Below are 21,912 nucleotides of genomic sequence, written 5' to 3'. Positions count from 1 at the left end.
CACTTTTCAAACAGCTTGACCCGATTCATTTACACGTCTAAGGGCCAGTTTTGCATTGCTTTTCAAAAGCACTTCTGGCTCCAAAAGCATTTCTGGAATAATAAGTCATGAGAATAAAATTTGCTTTTATTGAAATTTTAGCTTTTCAGAAGTGCTTTTGAAAAGCACTTCTAAAAAGGAGAAGTTAAAATTTTTAGTTTTTCCTCTCCCAAAATCACTTTTAGTGCTTAATTACTTTTTCACCATCCAATAACATAGTACTTTCTCTTTTTTTTTTCTTGGTATTTAATTACAAATGTGTTAAAATCATTAATTAAAAATAAAAAATATTTTTAAAATACTAATTACAAATATTTAATAGTTATGTTTAAATATTTAAAATATAGTTTATATATTCTAATTAAATTTTATAAATAATTAATATTTATTGCTTAAAAATATTTAAAATTTATATTTTATATATTAAAATATTAACAAGAAGTCATAATAATTTTTTTATTCTTACTAAAATATAATAATATTAACTAATTTAGATATTATGTAAATGTATATTTGTTATTTGATAATAACATGTCTACAATAGACATTTTATTTATCAAAATCACTTTTCAACAACAATGCTAAACACTCAAATTTTAAACCAAACTTTTCAAAAACATTTCTCAAAAATACTTTTTCATAACACTTTTTCATAACGCTTTTCAAAAGTACTTTTCAAAAGTATTGCAAAACTAGCCCTAAATCAACTTAATGTTGAAAAGAAACTTGAGCTTTTTTGTTTTGATTTTAATTTAATATACGTCGAAATTTAATTGTCTGGCTTCTATCACATCTTTTTGGTCAATTTGTCCTCTTTTTTTTTTTCTTTTGCAACAATTTGGTAGAAAATAAGGTTATTGTTGAACACTCGTGACTTCATCAAACCAAATCTACCAAAGATTTTAAAATCACTATCATCTTTTTTTTTAATCAATAAAAACTTATCCGCAAGTAGAAAATATTAAAATAACTTGTCATTTAGAAAATATGTGAAAATATATTTAAATATATACTTTTTACTAGTAAAATTAAGTCAACTAAGTTTAGAATTTCCATATTATTATAAAATGTCATACATGTGAGTAAAGAGGGTTGGAATATGTTTTAAACGAGTAAGAATTGTTGGATTTTATTTTGTCTTCTCTACTTAAAATTTGAATAATTTGATTTTTACAAGTTAGATCAAAGAGTAAATTGTCTTTTCTGTTAAAAAATTCATTCATTTGTATTGTTAGAAATTAACATGGCTAACGAAATAATCATATAGTAACACGTAGCGTGCCATGTACCTCAAATTGACGTACAGGTACCAGATTTTAACAATAGAATTGATGGAATTTTTAATGAAAGGATTGGTTTGTTTTTTTATCTAATGTAGAAGAATTAATCTGCCCATTTCTTTAGTAGAAGAGGTAAAATACAATCTGACTCCTATTAGAAAGGCATTTATAATACTTTTAGATTTTTAAGCACATAGTGAAAGTTGATAATATGGACTACGGAGAAAAAAAAAGAGGGTCTTCGGTAAATATTTATACTTAATTTTTAAGTTGTTTGAAAAGTTACTTAACAATTATTCATTAATTGACCTCTGATTATGTTAGTGTTAGTTTGCAGAGTGACTAATTAGTTGGCCTTGAAATCATAGTTGCTTAGAGCTCTTTTTATAAAAGAAAGTAACTCATCATTTCACGTGACTTGTCTTATGATCAACGATGAGTTTTGCTAAATGTTCGAGGCTTTTGTGAGCTCAAACTTTATGTAAAACTATGTCATGCTTTTGCATTAGACTTGTTACACATACCTTGTCAAACCTTCATACCTATTCAAAGAGACTACATTATCCGCATTGTACCTCACCTAGACTAAGACCACACCAAGCTCATCCATCTTGATAAGATTGCTTTTGATGGTCATATTAACTCACGTAACCAATTTATGAAAATATTTACAACAAATGACAACCCACAAATTACAAGAGGACCCGTGTTGTATAAGTGTACCCTTAAATATCTCTCCAAACCTTACAACAGGTTATGAAGAGTATAATATCAACTAAAACTGTTATTCTCAAGATCTCCTACTCCTCTATTCTAATGGTTAGTTTAAGAAGCACTTTTGAGACAAAAAGTTCTTAAACAAGCTGCATTTTGAGAGAAAAAAATGCTTCTCTCAAATTAAAAATTGGCCCAAAAGTATTTTTCTTAAATATTAAAATTTTTAACTTTTTCCTAAAAGCACTTTTAAGAGACATTCTTAAACTAAGCTTAACACTCTTTAACTCCCTATAATACCTCCTCTTTTACTGAATACGACTCTCCACCGTTCAAGTGAACAACTTCGACTCATCAACAAGACTATAACTTTGATAATTGGTATAAATAATTTCAAAATGAATACTCTTATTTTGCGATAATAATTTACAACTCCCAAATTACATTGTAAATGAATCCGCCTTTTGAGCTCTAAATTATCGGGAATGAGCAATAGGTCCAATAAGAAATGGGTTGGGCGTAAATTTGAAAGATCAAAATGTTTGTTTGGGCTTGAACCGTGACCCGACTTTCAGATCCTGCTCTTTCAGCTATCAAAATCAAAATCAAAATCAAAACCAAAATCAAAATCAAAATCAAAATCAAAATCAGCCTTGACAACAATCACCTCCAACCCCACCAAGAAAGTTTTCGAAATTACTGCTTCCCCTATCAACTGGTTCTGAAATCCAAACCCTAATTTTCCTAATCCGAAACCCTAATCGAACTAATTTTCAAATCAGTTAAGAATTTCCGGCCGAATCAGGAACCCTAGATTCCATGGCGTCGAGGAAAAAGGAATCCGAAGGGATTGCCTTGCTATCCATGTACAACGATGAAGATGACGAAGAAATGGGAGACATCGAAGAAGGTGACCACCGGCAAAACCAACAAACTGGGGAAGAAGAAGAAGAACAACAAGAAGGGCAGCCGCTAGAAGAAGAAAACGATTACAGAGAATCTAATAACAATATGGAAGAAGATTCGAGAACCAACGATAATACGCCTCCTTTTCCTCACCAAAACACCAATCTTTCACAACAACAGCAGGAGCCTTCTGTTTCTTCGCCGCAGCAACCTCAAACTTTGGTTTCGTCGAAGAGAAGTGGAGGAGGAAGGCTGACCATTGTTGATTATGGCCATGATGAAGCTGCCATGTCACCGGAGCCTGAGGTAATCCCCTCTCCGCCTTGCCAAAGACTTTTTTTTTAAATTCCTTTATTGTTTAATGATATGTGGTTAGATTACTTTTTCCATGTTTAAGTGCAGGAAGGGGAACTAGGAAACAGTGATGACCTCATGATTGGCATAGATCAACAGAATGCCAATGGTACTTATTTATTTCCCTTTTTCCCTTTCATTCGATTAATTTAACTACAAATGTTACTTTTAAAATCGGTAGCTTCCTAATTTGTCATTTGTTTGCAGGTGACTTTCAAGGAAAAACGCCTCCGGGGGCTGTTCAGCTGACTCCACAATCATCGGACTTAGAACCATTACAGCCTGAGACCTTGACCAATGCTGTTAATGAATCAGATGGTGTAGAAGTTGAGGAAGCCGTTTCTGTAGACAATGTTGATCCCTTGGATAAGTTTCTTCCACCTCCACCAAAGGTCAAGTGCTCGGAGGAGCTACAAGTAAGTGTCTTTTGTATGTTATTAGTTATTAATTATATTTCTTTGGACCTAATGTAAAAAGCTTGAATTTATCCTTATATAACCCCACCCAAATGTTAACAGTTGAGATGGACTATGTTGTGCTGGAACTTCTGTGTTTCTATGAGGGATGAAGGTAGCTAGGTGTTGTTAAGGTTTTCTTATTTGCCATCTGAAGGCATGCTGATCCATGGCACTCAATAAGTTGTAAATGTCGATTTCTGTTTCCACAGGCCTGATTTGTAATTTTTAGCTCACTCACTCCTGAATTTCATTTGGTTTATTTAACTACAATGTCAGTTGTTGCCGACTTGCCACCCTCTGCTGCTGAATGAAAGATTGGTAGTTCATGATACCTAATCCTTATGTATCAGTGGTTGTCTTGCTCTTTTTTCATTTTTATACCAATGAGCATATCCCTTGTTGATAATCTAGAATGATCCAAGTTATATTGCGTTTTCCTTCAGTTTTATATATTGATGACCTTCATTTCTTTCTGTATGTTACTACAGAGGAAAATAGATAAATTTCTCAACTTGAAGAGAGCTGGAAAAAGCTTCAATGCTGAAGTTCGGAATAGGAAGGATTATAGGAACCCTGACTTTTTGCTGCATGCTGTGAGGTATCAAGATATTGATCAGATAGGGTCTTGCTTCAGTAAAGATGTGTTCGATCCTCATGGATATGACAAAAGCGACTTCTATGATGAAATAGGTTATAACATTAACTTCTATAATTCTCTCTTTTATATATTGAATCAGTGTTGTCAAGGGCAAAAGTCACGCTCTAGGCGCTAGAACCCTTGTATTTTCTCAGGCACAAGGAGGAAAAAAAAAGCACTAGCCTGAGTGAAGTAAAGCACAAAATGTATGTGTGCAAGTTTTTATATGCATAATAAACTCTGAAGTGTGATCTACTTTATTTTTATCTACAGAACATGCGATTTTTTTAGTAAATATGAATGATTTCCTTATGATCAATGTCTAAGTTGAATACTCAAATATAGAGAAGTACAAAGTTGGATACTATCCCTTTCTTACTAGTAAATGTATATCTAATGAAAGAAATTAAAGAGATCTTCAATCAGATGGTCGTTTCTTATGTTTATCGCCTTACAGTAAAGCATGCCTAGGTGCACTACGCATGTACTTGATCAAATGGGTCTCTCCTGAAAGGGTTTGAGGCGCTTTTGTTGTCTAGTGCTAAGGTGTAGGTGCACCTAGTCGCACTCTATGCTCAATTGGCATTGGATGCATCTAAGCATTAAGTGTTGAGTGTTGCTTTCTCTTATTTGTTTTCGTCAAAGCTTTTGTTATTAATCCCAATATATTTTCACACATATTAATGTTCTTAAACTTGTTTGCTTAAATGCAGAGGCTGATATGAAATGTGAAAGGGAGAGGAAGGAACAAGAAAGCAAGAAGAACCAAAAGGTCGAATTTGTACCTGGTGGAAATCAACCTGGAGCGGTTCTTCCTGCTCCAAAAGTTAGCATGCCTACTGCAGGTGTTTTTCCTTTAATTTTTTTTTCCTGATGAAATCTTCTTATGAGTGTATGTATTTTGAGATCTAGCGATGTTATTCTTATATTGATTGATTGTGATTTTTCAGTTGCGGCTGGGAGTGGTTTGCCTTCAGGTCCGACTGCAGTGGATAACAACATTGTGCGGGATGGTAGACAAAACAAGAAATCAAAATGGGATAAGGTACTAACTTGTCTTAGCATCTCTATCACAAATACATCATCTGTGATATCATGAACCTTAAGTTTCTCATTGTTTCATGTAACTTCCAGGTGGATGGTGATAGAAGGAATCCTCTTCCTGCTGGATCACAGCATTCTCTATCTGCTGCTGGAGCACATACAGTTATATTATCAGCTGCTAATGCTGGAACCGGGTACACAGCTTTTGCGTAAGTCCTATAACTTGATGAAAAATTGTTCAGATCTTCCCCCTCGATTTCATGCATTTTAATCTGGATAAGAATCTCTTTTTTTTTTTTGCGGCTGCATGATTAATTTATTGAAACAAACAACTTAGAGCTAGTGCTTAGAGCTTAGTAATCAGTACTGATTTCATTTTTATTCTTAAATGGCAGACAGCAGAAACGGCGAGAAACAGAAGAGAAAAAATCCAGTGAAAAGAGGTTGGATAGAAGATCTTAAATTGATCATTTTTAGTTCTTGACGGTGTTCCAGAAAACTGTTTGTGAGGCTGAGAACCAGTCCTTTGCGTTTTTGCACCTTTGTAATGTTTGTATTGTACCTTGTAGATCACTTACCTAATTATAGCCCCATATTGATGCTGTAGTGATGCAATAATGCTTTGCCCCTAGCTGTGTACCATCGAGGTCTAACTTTTGGTCTTTCAGCTTTAACGCAGTAAAGCAAGCGTAGCACGAGAAAGATTGGTCAAAATCTCACATTCCTTGTATTAACCGAGAGGGATGCAAATAGTTCGAAGAGCCAAGCAAGCCATGGTCATATCATCTTCATCTTGAAAGCATTTGTCATTCTTTTGAGCTTAAAAATACATGGCTATCTCTTGGATGTTTATGTTACCAATTTCTATCATAATATTTGTTGAGGCAAGCAGGTGGGGGTGATTTCAAATTTGCATGAACTTTGCTGCCAAAATTCGAGGCAAAAATGACAAAATATATATTAGATGGGGTCATGGTCATGGGGGTTGGAGATAGAGAAAGGGGCTCAAAGATCAATGGTGCCTGTCTTTGTGTCTTTGGCATCAAATGAGAGACGTTGGAGATTCGTACACTGTTCCCTGCATACATTTCAGTCTGAGGCTCAGATCTTTATTTAAAGCAATTGTTTCTGGTTGAATTACACCTAAGTTCATTAAATTATTATCTAGTTTACTATTTGGTCACTTAACTTAAAAATTACAAAATTGTTATTAAATTGTTTAAAAGTTTTATTTAAGTTTTTAAGTTATTGGGTTAATATTTTTTTATTTTTAAAAGGTCCAATTAGTTAGGTGGATCAGCACTTACCGATAAGTAGAATATGTTTTAGGTTTAATTCAATTTGATAGTTAATATTAGAGATTAGAATAAAATTGTTTAGATTTTGGTTTGTAGGGTAGTTTTATAAGAAAAAGAAGTTGAATTGTAAATAAAAAGTGAATGCAAATTTGTAGGTAGAAAGCTATATAAGAATATTTTTAACAATTTAGTAACTTCAATAAAAAATTTAAATAATTTAATAATCGTTTTGTAACTTTTTTGAAATATAGTTTTGTAACATTGGATATATAATTTATCTTTCTTTTAATGTATATCATTTTTAAAATTTGTTTTAAGAGTAGAATATATTTTAGCATTGTAAATAATCTTTTGCTAAAACTACTTATAATGCTGAAAAAAACCTTGGTAAAAAGGGTTCGTTTAAAGCATTAAGAATGGCAAAAAATGTTGGACAAAAAGAGAAAAAAGAATGGTAAAGTGAACTTATCTTTAATAGCTATGATCAAATCACTGCCATGGTGAAGCAACAAACAACGGTTATGATGGAATTTGAAATATTTTTTATATTTCAATAATTATATTTAGTTTTAATTAAATTAAAATTTAAGTCTAATGAAATTTTAGAATAGAGATAAAATTCTCTAATTAAAATAAATTTAAGAGAAAATTTATACACGTAATTTACATGATAAAATTTAATCTAGAACCCTTGCCATTCTCATTAGCTAGTTTCATTGCATAGAATAAATGCAGAAGGGAAAAACATTCTCTAATTATTGATAAACAAAACCAAATCTAGTTTCAATAAGATATCTATATATGTATATAGAGAGAAGGGATTGTATGAAACTGTGATTTCATGTTATATTTATCATTTTCTAATAGGAGAATAACAAATCATAGTAATTTTTTTTTCTCCTGAAAAAGTTTAAATCTAATTAAAAATACCAGAAACAAAATCTGATTTGTGATTCAACTATTAAGAAGAGATAAGGATAATGTGTAATGTAATACCTTCTCTTATATATTGTATTGGTTTGGTTTGGTGAATAATAAATATGTGAAAAGTAATTAAAAGAAACAATGAGCTGTAAAAATTTAATAATGAGAAGACCAACGGTAACATTTGCGTTTTGGCTGGTTGCTTAAGGGGTAATTTCGGAATACCAGATAAAGTTAACGGAACCTTTTTCTGCATATAAAATCAAAAGCTGTGTAAAAATTAAAAAGAAAAAAAAACTGAAAAACAGAACTCAAACTCTCTCTGCTCCGTAAGTTAAAGTAGAGAGAGTGAAAAAATCCTTCAGTACTGAGCGGCAAAGTACTTATTTTTACTTCTTTTTTTGTGTTTCATAGCATAAGTTTATATTCAATCTTCAAGTTTCGAACTTTCAGCTGTTTTACTCTGGTTTGAGCTTAAAATTCGATTCTTTGATTCATTTTGTGAATACCCCATTTGAGTTTTAGAGGCAAAAAGTACGAATTTTTTCATAAAGCTATGGCAGAACCAAAACCTGAAGAAATAACTCACCCACCAATGGACCAACTTCAAGGCCTAGAGTACTGCATTGACTCAAATCCTTCTTGGGGTGTGCATTTTTTTCCCATTTTAGATCAAATCTTTTCAACTGTAATTTTTTTTTGTAACGCTCTGTTTTGGTGGTGGAAGCAGGAGAAGCTATAGCTTTGGGGTTTCAACATTACATTTTGGCCTTAGGAACTGCTGTGATGATCCCTTCTTTTCTTGTTCCTTTAATGGGAGGAACTGATGTAAGCAGTGAAATTTACAATGTTCTTCATTGATTCCCTTTCTTTATTACTGTATTCAACATGAAATTCTTTTAATGATGGTTTTTAGGATGATAAAGTTAGAGTGGTGCAGACACTGTTATTTGTTGAAGGGATTAATACACTTTTACAAACACTATTTGGAACTCGATTACCTACTGTTATTGGAGGGTCTTATGCCTTCATGGTTCCCATTATATCAATAATCCATGATACTACTTTGCTAAGCATTGAGGATAACCATATGGTTAGTACAATTCTATGAACTTTGTGTGAAGGCATAATTTTTCCTTTAGGACATGAGCTGATGTCCTTTTTTGATGTGTATGCAGAGATTTCTATATACTATGAGAGCCATCCAAGGTGCACTAATAGTAGCATCAAGCATACAAATTATCTTGGGGTATAGTCAGATGTGGGCCATTTGCACCAGGTTCAATTTTGATCTTAAATGAAGTTTCTATATCAAAATCCTAGAGAAACACAAGTTGAGAATGGTTTTTGCCCCATTTTTAGGTTCTTTAGCCCCCTTGGAATGATTCCGGTTATTGCACTAGTCGGCTTTGGTTTGTTTGACAAAGGCTTCCCTGTGGTATAATATAGAAACTTTTGAGCTATTTTGAATTCTTATATGAAAAGTTTTCGTCTTAGCTTGTTATCAACTCACTATCAGGTCGGTCGCTGCGTCGAAATTGGGATCCCAATGCTTATTCTATTTATAGCCTTCTCTCAGGTACTACTATTTCTTCCGGTTACAAGTTCCATTTGCTATATGAAATCATATGTATGATTCTATCTTTTACGTCAAAAACAGTACTTGAAGAATTTCCACACAAAGCAACTGCCAATACTGGAGCGGTTTGCCCTCATTATATCGATCACGGTAATTTGGGCATATGCACATCTCTTGACAGCGAGTGGTGCATACAAATATCGTCCCGAGTTAACACAATTAAATTGCAGAACTGACAAGGCCAACCTCATTTCTTCTGCCCCATGGTACTAAAGCTGTTCCCCCACTAGATTTGCTGATTGAATCAATGGAATTCTAACCGAAAATTTTTCATACAGGATAAAGATTCCTTATCCTCTTCAATGGGGTGCTCCTACATTTGATGCTGGTCATGCTTTTGGAATGATGGCTGCTGTTTTAGTCTCATTGATTGAGGTACTCATATGAAAACTCATAAATTTTTTTTTTTTTGTTTAAAGAAAAAAAGAAGAGAAGAGCACAGATACACGGGTATCACACGTTGAGTCCCTAAACCATTTCTGACTCATAAATTGAATAGACATATATTACTTAGTGATTCAAAGTTAAAAATGTTTGCTTTGGCAGTCAACAGGTTCTTACAAGGCTGCTGCACGCCTAGCGAGTGCCACACCACCTCCAGCTCATATTCTTAGCCGTGGTATTGGTTGGCAAGGCATCGGAATCCTTTTGGATGGATTATTTGGAACACTGACTGGTTCAACTGTCTCTGTGTAAGTATTGTTGCTTATTGTTCTGAAAATGATCCTTTTTTTTGCCACTCTATACTAATTCCTGGTAAAACAACAGGGAAAATGTGGGGCTTCTTGGAAGCACTCGTGTTGGAAGCCGCAGGGTCATTCAAATCTCGGCTGGCTTTATGATATTCTTTTCGATATTAGGTGAGTGACAATATATTAAACAGGTCTTTTAGTATTTGTGCCTTAAGAGTTGATTTCTTTACTTTCTGCAGGAAAATTCGGAGCGTTGTTCGAATCAATACCGTTCACCATATTTGCTGCTGTGTATTGTGTTTTGTTTGGTATTGTTGGTGAGTAACATTCTTGTATGTCCCCATTGCTATATTTTACTTTGCTTCTAACCATAGCTCTACTTGCTTTCAGCTTCTGTGGGGCTGTCATTCATGCAATTTACAAACATGAACTCCATGAGAAACCTATTCATCATAGGTGTTGCACTGTTCTTAGGCTTGTCGGTTCCCGAGTACTATAGAGAATACACTGCCAAGGCACTTCATGGTCCTGCTCATACCAGGGCTGTATGGGTGAGTTAAATGTCCCCCATGCCAACTTTTCGTATTCAACTTTTCTGCTAATCAAACATAGCATTGACATGTACTATTTTTTTGACATGCAGTTCAATGATTTCCTTAATACCATCTTCTTTTCATCTCCAACTGTTGCATTGATTGTTGCCGTACTCCTAGACAACACACTTGACTACAAAGATAGTGCTCGAGATAGAGGAATGCCATGGTGGGCTAATTTCCGCACGTTCAAAGGAGATAGCCGGAGTGAAGAGTTTTATTCACTCCCTTTCAATCTCAATCGTTTCTTCCCTCCGTCATAGATCATTGTCAACAACAACGAGATGCCTCGGTCATATGTATATTTGACTTGGGTTCAATCTGATATCGATTCGTTTGTGCTCCGCTCTAGTTATTAATTTTTTAATTTTTTGGTGTGTAATGTAGGCTTGCTTGCTGTTCTAATAATGTTTGCAAAAGTGACTTTGCAAGAACTCTGTGAATCAAATGTAATGCACTTTTTGGCTTCTATGTGCATTTTTATTAGCAAATTACATTGATGAATAATGAACATATAAAAAAGAACAGAAAATGGGATGAGAACTGATTATGTGATACAGTTTCAGGGCTATGATCTGCACATACATTCAGGGCACCTTGGTTGTCGATAAATACTTCGACCAGAACCCCTCACCCGCACTCTTTGGCCTTCCTCAATCATCTTTCTTACTCTATCTTCAAAAGTAGTCCATCCTATGGAGCTATTCTCTGAAAAAATCGCAGCTAATCTCTTCTTGTTAGGCCGCAAGGTTGGAGCATGTCCATCACCGTAGTAAGTTCGGAATCCAGATACCAGTGATGATAATTGGCTTCCAGAGTCTGTCATGGCGAAGACATCTGAAGTTGCACAAGCGATGAAGTCCAATGCTGCGAGCTGCACCCAAAGCAAATTCTTTTTCCATGTTACAAAAATGTACCTGAAAAAGTTCGTAAAACGATTGTCCAAATCCAAAATACCCGAGAAGAGAAATTTCTAAACGGAGCAAGTTCATTGTATGTGAGCAGTGTTTCCTTGGTGACCAAATTTGGGTACAAATTGGTAAAGGGATGCATCCTTGAACTTCCTCCGTATATACGAGACCCTGCAAGATAAATGTAAGTTCCACGCTTGAAGCCAAGAGCTGCAAGAACAAGCGCTGCTTCTTCGGGTGTCAATGGACATTTTCCCAACTTCCGCAACTCTGACGGAGAAACAGGCCTACAAGCATCAATGGTAGAAAAGAACATATCAATCAGGTGCGTGCATGGAAACAACATCAGGTTAAATAACAATGCCAGAAGGGCTGGTAGGGCCGTACTTCGAGTTCTTTAAGCGCTCAATGAGCAGAGGAAAATGGACCTCTCTGTAGGCTTCGAGTTCCTTTTTCTCGTGTTCTCCACCTCCGAAATCACATTGGGAGTATGCCACCATGTCCTCTTCAAATCTCAAGTGTAAGGCAAGGTATCTAGATGAGCCTCTTTCAACATAATCCTCTTTGGAGGAAATGCTAGGCGTGAAATATCCTAGCAGTTGTTTGTCTAACTGACGTTCGGCAGCATGGTATTTGAATTTCCTTATCCTTTTGATTAATAATGAAGCAACTTCTTGGATTTTTGACACAAACTTTAGTGCATGGAAGTTACATTTACATCTCAATCTCTGTAATGGAGCAAAGCATATCCAGGTTCGGGGTGAGTTTTGAATGCAAATACGTGTTCGGCATGTGTAGGCTCAAACGTGCAAGGGATGTTACACACCTGGAGTTCAGGAGGTAATGGGTCAAAGGCAAGCCGGTTACCAAATCCAAGGAAGTGAACAACTTTGTTCTTCATAAGGAGGGGAAGTACAGTGCGAACATAATCAATCGGCTTTGCTTCCTTCACGATATCTGCATCAGTGATCTGTATTGAGGTAAGATTCGAGGTTTTATAGTGTCACGAGAAACGAAAGCCGAAGTTCAATGCAAATGTAGAAACTTAGAAGATAATCTTACAAGGCTGCCAATGGCTTCAATATCCAAGGACTTCAAATGAAGAGGAAGTTCCTGCACTATATGTACATCATCCTTCAACGTTCTCATAAAATAGTCTTCTTGGTAGATGTCACCGAACTGGCTGCATTTCGAACCCAAAATCCGCTTTCAAGTGTATCGTTTCATTATCCATTGCATGAATATAAGTATCAAATCAAAGGTTACATGGTTACCTAGGATCCTTCCATACATTGCTGTAAAGAAACTTCGGAAGAACCAACGTCGCATTGAGTAACGATGCCACGGCAACTGCATTGCATATCTGTGGACAAACCCCATTTTAACCGAAACCAACATCGAACTTTCCTAATGAAAAATGGCTAGAAGATCAAAAAAGGGAATTAAACCGGATACTTACAGCTACGCGTTGTTGATTCAGACCACCATTCGCGCTAACCATTATATAGCCATTACTTTCACCAGGCTTCCCTGTCTCAACCAAAGACAAGTTAAAAGACTATTTTGTTACATGTTGGATAAGGTTCCGAAGCAAGGTACTTACCTAGGCTTGTTGGATATCTTTTATCCGCACAAGGTGTCCATTTGGATGCTTCTTGATATGGTTCCTCCCAAAAATTCAAACTTTCTTGCTTAAACTCCTCCTGCAACTCAATGAATCTATTCACATTTTTAAGGAAAAAATTAACTTTTTTGCTTTAAAATTCATAGAAATCTAAGAAGCCTACCTCAGCAAGTGCACTTGAAGCTAAATTTAGAAGCCTACCATACATCTCAACTATTGGCCTTTCCTTATGGGCAACACTGTCCTCCTTAGCATATACATGTAACGTAAAGGCATATCAACAACTAGTTGGTGTCAGTTCCATCATTTTTAAACAATGCATATGTTCATATTCAATAATTCATCGAAACAATAACCGTACCTCGCGGCCATCGGAGTTTCTCGTACTCGAACTTCCATGAAAGTTGATCGAACCGAAAACCGACACCATCACAGAATCGAGCAAGAACATGAAAGCCGTTAACACGAACATAAACGCAACTGATTTCACATTCCGGCGGAACCATGTGTGTCTATTCCCACCCTTACAAGGATTGAACTTGCCTGAATCATCTTTCAAACTATGAAGCAATACTACTTTGGACAAGGAATCTGAGCTTCTAACACGATAATCTTTCAACCTCAAAACTGACTTATTGTTGTTGTTGTTGTTATTCTTCGACATGGTTATGAAAATCCCCAAAACCTGAACTTTGGCATTGGTTAATGTTTAGATAACAATAACATGGAACTCTTACAACATCTGTTACTATCTTTTCCATTGTCTTAACAAAGACATGCCAACAAATATGAACATATGTCATTAGTTGATTAAGTTTCAATTGTTGGTGAAGATGAACTAACATTTAAAAAAAGAAAAATGGGATAGATGGTGTATAGTTGATAAAATAAGAACGTCAAAGAAGATGGGAAAAATTCAAAGAGACGTTAAGTTGTAGGTGTAGGTGACAGTGAGTTGAAAACGTATGAAAAGAGTGGAAAGCAAGGCAACTCAGCTAAATTCGAGTTGGCTCAGAGCCTCAACTCAACTCCATTTTCTTTTAAAAACATTAAACTTGTAATATAAGAATCATATAATCCGTTAATAGCTACTTCCCACCAAACATAAATTAAGACAAGTCTGGGTTTTTCTTTTTTTAGCTTCCATTGTTTTTCATATATTTGAAGATGAACGGAAAATTAAAAAATTGAGTCAAAAAGGAAAAGAGAGAATGGAAAGAAAAAAAAAAAAAACATTGGCTTTATGCCTCTATCAAAGACTTCTGAGTATTATATTCATTCTTAATAATCAATTAAATATGGTATTTTTTTCAATAAAAGATTGAGAATTTATTTGTTGCAATGTGTTAAATAAAAAAAGATTAATCAGGGTTAATTTATTCAATATATGTTCTGTTATATGACAGTCACATGTATTATTTATTTAATTATAGGAAAAATTAATATTTAGTCTTTAAATTTGATAACTTTTTAAAATTGATCCCTGAAATTTTTTTACATTAGTTATGGAACTTAATATTTTTAGAGAGGGTCACGTCACAATTTGATCATTCAACTTGGATTCCTTTAAAATGTGACGTGACACTCTCTAAAACTGTTAAGTCATTATTTAAAATTTTAAAATATATGTATAAAATCTAAAAAAATACAAAAAAGTATAAATTATAAATTTAAAAAATTTCAAGTGATGACGCGACATAAAATCAGAGTACTACGTCATCACACTTTAACGAAATTTCAAGTTAGCATTTAAAATCTATTTGAATTGTCATGTAAGACTGGCGTTAAAGAGGTAACAGAGTTTAACATAGAGCGACTATTTCGTAACAAAACGATAACATAAGTAATTAAAACGTAATATTTAAAATAGTGCACCTTTTTTTTTAAAATTACCATGTTATAATTCAACACGAAACTATCAAAATTAATTATTAAAAGTATTGAATTAAACAATTCACTCGATAAATTAATTTAACTCAAACTAATTCGACTATATATAATATTACATGAATAAGAGTAAAAGGGTATTTGACCCAACAAAGAGCAAGTCAGTTCAGTAAACAACTAAGGCTAAAAGGCTATTTGACCCAGATAAATTGAGACAAGGCTCAAAGACTCAAACGACCTCTGGGCCTTGTAAGCTCAATGAGCTTATAAATACTGAAGACACAAAATTTACCAAGGTCTGACCTTAAATTACTTTTCATTTTCCATCCCTTTAAGGCATTTACTAATTTAGACATTGGAGGATGTCGTGAAGTATCAACTCCAATGCCCTGCTTTGCAACTCACTCACAAGTAGACCACGACAAGTATAGAAACAAGGACTGAAAAGTCAAAAGCAAATACCTAGTGAGAAGGTTATCCATTGTATTTGCATTCAGCCAAAACATACGATTGTCATTTGGCTAGGGACCAATGTCCATCATGATGCTGAAATTTTACAAGCATTGACCCCAGTCTGGGCCTTGAGGATTTAATGCAGATATAAAAGATATATAGGTAAAAAGTGTCAATTCATTTAGTGGATGTATATCTAAGTACGCTTAAGTATGTATTATTTTCGTAAAATTTTTACGATAAAAAGATTAATCATTACTGTTAAGAACAAATATCCTAACTTTCACAAAATAACAAGCAGTTCTTAGGTCCTGTCTTCAGTCTGACCAATAACAGGGCCAGGGTTACATGGAAACATGAGTTTAATACAAATTCAACACAAATATTTGATAAAAATAGAGAATATATATTTTATCTAGCAGATCATGATTGTTACTGTTTGTACCAAGTAATGCCACTACTGGTTTTTTGTTTATTGGCTCCAAGAAGTCAAGCTCCCGGACTCAATTCTATTTCAACAGCCTCAGCAAAGCCACATTGCAAAGCTAAAGTTCATCCTCTGATGGATGAACATTGGCCATTGCTGTAACTCTGCCAAGGGTAATATATATATATATGGGCAAAAGGTAGGAACAAACATATGTCAAAATGAAAGTTAATGTCTAGTGCCTGTGCTATTTGGTGCTTTGTCCGGGATGGAAAGTTAATGTCCAGATTGTAATGATATTTTGGATGGTAAAACCATTATAGAAGTTACTGGATATTTTATTTGTTTTATTTAAAAATTTTGCTAAATTGATAATTATTTTCGTTAAAATTTTTATTGTAAAGAGATTAATTTGACAATTATATATAACTTGCTATATGTATCTCGTTAAAACGTATGTAAATTAATTTTTAACAATAAAATTTGATCTTGGAAAAATCAATTAACTTAAATATAATTCAAACATTTACCTATTTAAGGTGCATGCACAATTGTAGTGGGTTTGGTTTCTTTTTTTTTTTTGTCAAAAAGTAGATGCCCTTTAAGTCTTATCCTTAGCCCTAAGGTCCTACCCATGCTTAATAATTAGGGTTTTTTTTTTTGGTCGTCAAAAAGACAATTAGCTGAGCTGGTTCCCTGTTTCAATGTTCCCCTTTCTGTTCTTTCAACATTCTTTGTTCTCCATTTTCTCTCTTTCACATCAATTTTTCAAATCTCCCCCTGAATATAACCTATTAAACATTCAAATTTTTAAAATTTCGTTTAATGATTTAACCTCATTAAATTTTGATCCATTCATTTCATAACAGATCAGACGAAATATCTTGCCTTTGTTTTCATTGTTTTTCTGAAACCGCACCGTTTAGAGGAGAAAACTGTTGTATTTCTATTGTGAAAAAATTTAAAAAATTAAATCAATATTTCGAGTTTAAATTAGGTAACAATTTTCATATGGAGGGTTTGAATTTTGTTTTGTTAAATTAACTCTTAAACTTTGTACTTATTTTTATATTAGAATTTGATTTTTTTCTTAAGTTAATATTTAAACTTAACAATTGTTATCATGTTTGAACATAAATTTAATAATTATTTCAATCGAGACACAAATTTTAAAATTTTTAATAAAATATTAAAAATTAATTTAGACAAAAATATTCAAACGAAAATAATTATTAAGATCAATGACTCGCTTAAAAAAAAAAAGAAAAAAACTAAACTCAAATATAAAAACAATTATTAAGTGTAGGAATCAACTTAAATGAAAATAACTTAAACTCCGCTGTGAAAATTGTAACATACGACCAATCACTTATGAACCGTTCGTTTCCGATCAATCATCCAAACATACGATCTCAACGGCCCAAAATTAACTCAAATTCAGACAAAATCCAAACATCGTAAATCGTTACAATACCAAAAAAATACCACCTTTAAATCATGAAAAGCGACCATCTCTGTCATTTCACACATCTCGAGGACTTGCCCCATGTTCAAAGGACCATTCTCCTGGCCTCGCCACTTGCAAAAACACCCAAAAAAAAAAAATATAGCCTTTCCTCACTATTTTTATTCTCGAAAATATTAATCTTTTCAGCCAAGAGTCCAAGCAGAGCTGCAAACAAATATAAAATTCAATAAAAAAAATCCAAACTTTAGCTGAATTCAGATTGCATTTTTTGTTTTCTGTCAGTAGATTTTGGCCTTACTTTCATTCCCTAAAGTCAAAAGCCTAAGTGAAAAAAAGAATCAAAAGCTTTCCAGCTTTCCTTTGTCACTTTAGCTTCTCCTTTTTGTCATTGCTTTTGTTTAACATTCAATGGAGCAGCACATTATGTGGGTGTTTTGGTTCTTTTTACATTGGTTTTGTTCGGTCCATTCAGTTTCAGATGGTGATAGTCTCCTTTCTCCCAAAGGAGTTAACTATGAAGGTCCATTTTGGGTTCTTAATTTCTTTTTTTTTTTTAGTAATTTTTTTCTTTTTTTTGATTTTGGGTGGTATTGTAATAACAGTGGCTGCTTTGATGTCGGTGAAGAGAGAGCTGAGAGATGATAAGCAGGTTATGGATGGCTGGGATATCAACTCGGTTGATCCTTGTACATGGAACATGGTGGCTTGTTCTGCTGAAGGTTTCGTTATCTCACTGTGAGGAACTATGCTCCTTTTCTATTTCTTTATCGATTGTGAATAATTTGATTTAAAAAAAAGTAAAAATGAGAGCTTGATTTTGTAAAATTGTTGTTGATAGAGAAATGGCCAGCACAGGGTTATCAGGTATGCTTTCACCCAGCATTGGGAATTTGAGTCACCTAAGGACAATGTGAGTCCACCGTCTTATGTCTTTTCTTGTAATCCAACTGCTAATTCTTACAGTATTGGAACCAATGTGAAATTTATGTTTTAGTAGTGATTAGGATTGCCCAAGACATTACTTTTATGGGGTATTCTTTTAGAAGTTGATTTGCTTGTGAAAGAATGTGCATTACAGTGCACTTGGGTACATGTTCTTGTTGGAAGAAATGCTAGTCTTGGTTCTCAGAACTTAGTTTTAGTCTTATTTTCTTAAATTCTGAGTTTATTTTATCGAATAAACCTTCTTTGTCATTGTTTTTGTAGGTTGTTGCAAAACAATCAGTTATCAGGTCCCATCCCGGATGAGATAGGGAAACTCTCGGAGCTTCAAACTCTGGATCTTTCCGGTAACCACTTTGTCGGAGCAATTCCAAGTACTTTGGGCTCTCTAACTCATCTAAGTTATCTGTGAGTGCGGCCCTGACATTTCTTCAATGCATTTTTATAACATTTGTTATTATGTCCACGCGCAAGTTTTCTTAATGTTTGCCTCCTAAAATCTTTGCTCTGGATTTATCAGGAGGCTTAGCAAGAACAATTTATCTGGACCTATTCCTAGACACGTTGCAAATCTCACCGGTCTTTCATTCTTGTACATTCCTGTCATGTTACCTTAATTCTAATCCAGACTGCTACACGATGATGATTTCAATTAACTTAAATGATATTGTGCAGGGACTTATCATATAATAATCTCAGTGGTCCTACTCCGAAAATACTAGCAAAAGGTTATAGGTGAGCTTCCTTGCAGAAAAGAGATTTCATTTCACATCAATAAGCCTAAGCTTTAAATATTCGTTTTCCTGTTCAGAACAATCTTGCTGATAAATAGCTTTCATTCACTTCATGCTCAATGTTCCTTTTTTGTTGTGTAGTATTACGGGAAACAACTTTCTTTGTGCTTCTTCTGAACATATATGCACAGATGTTTCGTATCCATTAAATGGTATGTTGTTGAAATCTATCAAAGTGCTTTTGCTGTATGCTCTTTAATCATGACAATCTAACATGCCCAATTGTTTAGTGGCAGGCTCAGTTTCGTCTTCGCGAGTCAGTGGAAACCATCATTGGCTGCTTTCTGTTGCCATAGGAATTGGTTTCGCATTTGTGGTTTCCGTGATGCTGCTTGCTTGTTGGGTGCATTGGTACAGATCTCGGATTATGCTTCCCTCATACGGTACTCCCATATTCACAAGATACATTTTTCAAACACTGAATTTGTGTAATTGTTGGAATTTGAGAATTTTGTGTTACTTTGAATTGCAGTGCAGCAAGATTATGATTTTGAAATCGGTCATCTAAAGAGGTTCTCCTATCGTGAACTGCAAATTGCCACCGGCAATTTTAACCCCAAAAACATTCTAGGACAAGGAGGATATGGAGTTGTCTATAAAGGGTGTCTTCCAAATAGGTCAGTGGTTGCGGTTAAAAGGCTTAAAGATCCTAATTTCACAGGAGAAGTGCAATTTCAAACTGAAGTAGAGATGATTGGTTTAGCTCTTCACCGTAACCTCTTACGTTTGTATGGCTTCTGTATGACACCTGATGAGAGATTGCTTGTGTATCCTTATATGCCAAATGGTAGTGTTGCCGATCGTTTAAGAGGTTTGTTTTCTTTTTGTGGCTTAAATGCATAGTCATAACTATTCGTCTATTTTATGATTCCCTCCCAGCTTTTTATATTTTGCCCCTCGTGGCCTCACCATTTCCTTATAATGTGATTATGTTTACCAGATGCTTGTCATGGAAAGCCTGCTTTGAATTGGAGTAGACGAATGCATATTGCCCTTGGAGCTGCTCGTGGACTTCTATATTTACACGAGCAATGTAATCCAAAAATAATTCACCGGGATGTAAAAGCTGCAAACATTTTGCTTGACGAAAGCTTTGAAGCTGTGGTAGGGGATTTTGGTCTTGCTAAGCTCTTAGATAAACGGGATTCCCATGTTACTACTGCTGTGCGAGGGACTGTAGGACACATAGCCCCGGAGTATCTTTCAACTGGACAGTCTTCTGAGAAAACAGATGTCTTTGGATTTGGGATACTACTGTTGGAACTCATCACTGGACAAAAGACATTAGATGCTGGTAATGGACAGGTTCAAAAGGGAATGATTCTTGACTGGGTAAGAAATGATCGATGACTGTCTACTAACTTGGATCTTTGTCATTCCGAGTGCACACTGTTTACCTAGAGAAAGTTATGCATGCCTACAAAATCCAGATAACTCAACATAATGGATGTTTGCTTTGTTATGACAACATCCAGCATAAACTAAAAATTTGTCGTACTTTTTGTTCTGTGCTATTAATACATATTTAATCTGAAGATAATTCATGGGTGATACAGGTTAGGACATTGCACGAGGAGAGGAGACTTGAAGTGCTAGTGGACAGGGATTTACAGGGATGCTTCGACACAATCGAGTTGGAAACAGTAACAGAGTTGGCGCTGCAGTGTACTCGACCACAACCACACCTTCGCCCCAAGATGTCTGAAGTTTTGAAGGTCCTTGAAGGTCTTGTGCAGTCAGGAACAGAAGAACCACAAGGTGGAACAAACCATTGCGAGACCAGCGCATATAGCTTCTCTAGGAATTACAGTGACGTTCATGAAGAGTCATCCTTCATCATTGAAGCAATGGAACTTTCCGGACCTCGGTAAATAGAAAGCATAAAATTTGCCCTTCCCCATCAATTTGTATATGATTTTTGCACCTGGGAATCGAATGGAAGTCATGAACCAGTGAGAGTTAGATTAAGGAACTCTCCTATAAGTTAGTGAAAATGTCCCAAAATTGACTCAGGATGTTGAGAGTAACCGTGTTAACCATTTTTATGTTTTTATAGCTTTTCAAATGTAATTACAAAGAATGTTTTTAGCTTTTGTAGTCTATGAAAATATTTTCCCCAATTTTGAGGTGATTATTAACAACCAAAACTTGTGAAAAATAAATAAAGCAAATCCAATATTCAGATGCTGTTGATACACGGTGGAGAGAAGGGTGGCTAAGGACAGTTCACCCAGTGGGCAGAGAGCAGTAAGAGAGTTTATGGGAGCTGGGAGCTGAGAGAAGGTTTGGAGTTAGGAGTGAAAAGTATCATGGATGTTCTGCTGATTCCTTGATCTTGGGAGCCTTTGGGTGCTGTTGGTCCCTTGCCGAGGCTTTACACTTTTAGTTTTGTATTATTTGGGTTTAGTCGACCTATTGATTTTCTTCCTACGTAGGTGTGGGTTGTCTTTGTTAGGGGTGTGATCCCTTGACTTGTGCTCGTCTTTCTGTGCGCCTGCGAGGTGCCTCTAGATACTGGTCAGCAGGATTTTCCCTTCTTTATCGGTCTTAGCCCGCATGGACCTCCACGAGGTCGTAGTGTCACACGAGCTCACCAGATGTTAATGATGGACTTTTGAGGTGTAGGTATAACAAAAACAAAGAACAATTCTAATTCTAATATGAAGAAGACCGTTTGCAATTTAGTTTGAACTGGATCATGAATCAATCGTGATACCGGTAAGAACAAAGTCATTAAATTAATTGATTCGAGAATCAGTATACAATATTTAATCTGAATTTTTTAAATTTTTTTATTGATTTATTTAATCGAATCGATTACATTGATA

At 34.8% G+C, this 21,912-nt stretch overlaps 4 protein-coding genes across 8 annotated transcripts; 3 read left to right on the top strand and 1 right to left on the bottom strand.

Moving 5' to 3' along the window:
- Positions 1-2,569: 2,569 nt before the first annotated feature.
- LOC108489750 (uncharacterized) lies at positions 2,570-6,572 on the top strand. Of its 3 annotated transcripts, XR_001872057.2 has the most exons (10): positions 2,570-3,245; positions 3,342-3,402; positions 3,501-3,709; positions 4,240-4,441; positions 5,102-5,233; positions 5,339-5,433; positions 5,523-5,641; positions 5,828-5,875; positions 6,101-6,208; positions 6,325-6,572. XR_001872057.2 is itself a non-coding variant. In XM_017794478.2 (9 exons), the coding sequence occupies exons 1-9, from the start codon at positions 2,853-2,855 to the stop codon at positions 6,123-6,125; spliced, it is 1,284 nt and encodes a 427-aa protein (XP_017649967.1). In that variant the 5' UTR covers positions 2,570-2,852; the 3' UTR covers positions 6,126-6,572. The 3 variants fall into 3 exon arrangements, 2 of the variants coding, with proteins under 2 accessions (XP_017649967.1, XP_017649969.1); XM_017794478.2 differs by having other exon boundaries at positions 6,101-6,572; XM_017794480.2 differs by having other exon boundaries at positions 2,571-3,245; positions 5,828-6,572.
- A 1,262-nt stretch (positions 6,573-7,834) lies between these two features.
- On the top strand, positions 7,835-11,072 carry LOC108489195 (nucleobase-ascorbate transporter 2-like). Its single transcript, XM_017793541.2, has 13 exons — positions 7,835-8,301; positions 8,385-8,482; positions 8,571-8,747; positions 8,833-8,933; positions 9,017-9,092; positions 9,174-9,233; positions 9,315-9,499; positions 9,572-9,668; positions 9,840-9,985; positions 10,062-10,153; positions 10,225-10,302; positions 10,376-10,536; positions 10,629-11,072. Exons 1-13 carry the CDS (start codon positions 8,211-8,213, stop codon positions 10,839-10,841), a joined length of 1,575 nt encoding a protein of 524 aa, XP_017649030.1. The 5' UTR covers positions 7,835-8,210; the 3' UTR covers positions 10,842-11,072.
- On the bottom strand, positions 10,903-14,139 carry LOC108489194 (O-fucosyltransferase 8-like). 2 transcript variants are annotated; one of them, XM_017793539.2, is made up of 10 exons: positions 13,475-14,139; positions 13,277-13,360; positions 13,093-13,192; positions 12,949-13,019; positions 12,764-12,852; positions 12,552-12,672; positions 12,316-12,459; positions 11,877-12,217; positions 11,536-11,776; positions 10,903-11,452 (listed from the first exon to the last, which is right to left on the bottom strand). In XM_017793539.2, the coding sequence occupies exons 1-10, from the start codon at positions 13,775-13,777 to the stop codon at positions 11,147-11,149; spliced, it is 1,800 nt and encodes a 599-aa protein (XP_017649028.1). In that variant the 5' UTR covers positions 13,778-14,139; the 3' UTR covers positions 10,903-11,146. The 2 variants fall into 2 exon arrangements, with proteins under 2 accessions (XP_017649028.1, XP_017649029.1); XM_017793540.2 differs by having other exon boundaries at positions 13,277-13,397; positions 13,475-13,592.
- A 3,239-nt stretch (positions 14,140-17,378) lies between these two features.
- LOC108489193 (probable LRR receptor-like serine/threonine-protein kinase At5g45780) lies at positions 17,379-21,231 on the top strand. Of its 2 annotated transcripts, none has more exons than XM_017793537.2 (11): positions 17,379-17,868; positions 17,951-18,083; positions 18,187-18,258; positions 18,555-18,698; positions 18,811-18,882; positions 18,966-19,025; positions 19,166-19,236; positions 19,321-19,467; positions 19,557-19,895; positions 20,025-20,416; positions 20,641-21,231. In XM_017793537.2, the coding sequence occupies exons 1-11, from the start codon at positions 17,757-17,759 to the stop codon at positions 20,953-20,955; spliced, it is 1,857 nt and encodes a 618-aa protein (XP_017649026.1). In that variant the 5' UTR covers positions 17,379-17,756; the 3' UTR covers positions 20,956-21,231. The 2 variants fall into 2 exon arrangements, with proteins under 2 accessions (XP_017649026.1, XP_017649025.1); XM_017793536.2 differs by having other exon boundaries at positions 19,315-19,467.
- The last annotated feature ends 681 nt before the right edge of the window (positions 21,232-21,912 follow it).

The sequence above is a fragment of the Gossypium arboreum genome, chromosome 10 (genome assembly GCF_025698485.1).
Source record: "Gossypium arboreum isolate Shixiya-1 chromosome 10, ASM2569848v2, whole genome shotgun sequence".
Classification (NCBI taxonomy): Eukaryota; Viridiplantae; Streptophyta; class Magnoliopsida; order Malvales; family Malvaceae; genus Gossypium; species Gossypium arboreum.
Note: the sequence above shows the minus strand (reverse complement) of the source record. Positions and strands in the feature narration are given on the sequence as shown.

What these genes read in the sequence shown, in the direction of transcription:
- LOC108489193 (XM_017793536.2), top strand. Translation starts at nt 17,757, where the DNA reads ATGGAGCAGCACATTATGTGGGTGTTTTGGTTCTTTTTACATTGGTTT. An exon ending in CTAACTCATCTAAGTTATCT is followed by an intron (nt 18,699 to 18,810) that starts GTGAGTGCGGCC and finishes TGGATTTATCAG; the next exon opens with GAGGCTTAGCAAGAACAATT. An exon ending in CTCACCGGTCTTTCATTCTT is followed by an intron (nt 18,883 to 18,965) that starts GTACATTCCTGT and finishes GATATTGTGCAG; the next exon opens with GGACTTATCATATAATAATC.
- LOC108489195 (XM_017793541.2), top strand. Translation starts at nt 8,211, where the DNA reads ATGGCAGAACCAAAACCTGAAGAAATAACTCACCCACCAATGGACCAA. An exon ending in CTTTAATGGGAGGAACTGAT is followed by an intron (nt 8,483 to 8,570) that starts GTAAGCAGTGAA and finishes GATGGTTTTTAG; the next exon opens with GATGATAAAGTTAGAGTGGT. An exon ending in ACTGGTTCAACTGTCTCTGT is followed by an intron (nt 9,986 to 10,061) that starts GTAAGTATTGTT and finishes GTAAAACAACAG; the next exon opens with GGAAAATGTGGGGCTTCTTG.
- LOC108489194 (XM_017793539.2), bottom strand. Translation starts at nt 13,777, where the DNA reads ATGTCGAAGAATAACAACAACAACAACAATAAGTCAGTTTTGAGGTTG. An exon ending in AAGATATCCAACAAGCCTAG is followed by an intron (nt 13,020 to 13,092) that starts GTAAGTACCTTG and finishes TGGTTGAGACAG; the next exon opens with GGAAGCCTGGTGAAAGTAAT. An exon ending in TGAATCAACAACGCGTAGCT is followed by an intron (nt 12,853 to 12,948) that starts GTAAGTATCCGG and finishes GTTTGTCCACAG; the next exon opens with ATATGCAATGCAGTTGCCGT.
- LOC108489750 (XM_017794478.2), top strand. Translation starts at nt 2,853, where the DNA reads ATGGCGTCGAGGAAAAAGGAATCCGAAGGGATTGCCTTGCTATCCATG. An exon ending in AGATCAACAGAATGCCAATG is followed by an intron (nt 3,403 to 3,500) that starts GTACTTATTTAT and finishes ATTTGTTTGCAG; the next exon opens with GTGACTTTCAAGGAAAAACG. An exon ending in ACCGGGTACACAGCTTTTGC is followed by an intron (nt 5,642 to 5,827) that starts GTAAGTCCTATA and finishes CTTAAATGGCAG; the next exon opens with ACAGCAGAAACGGCGAGAAA.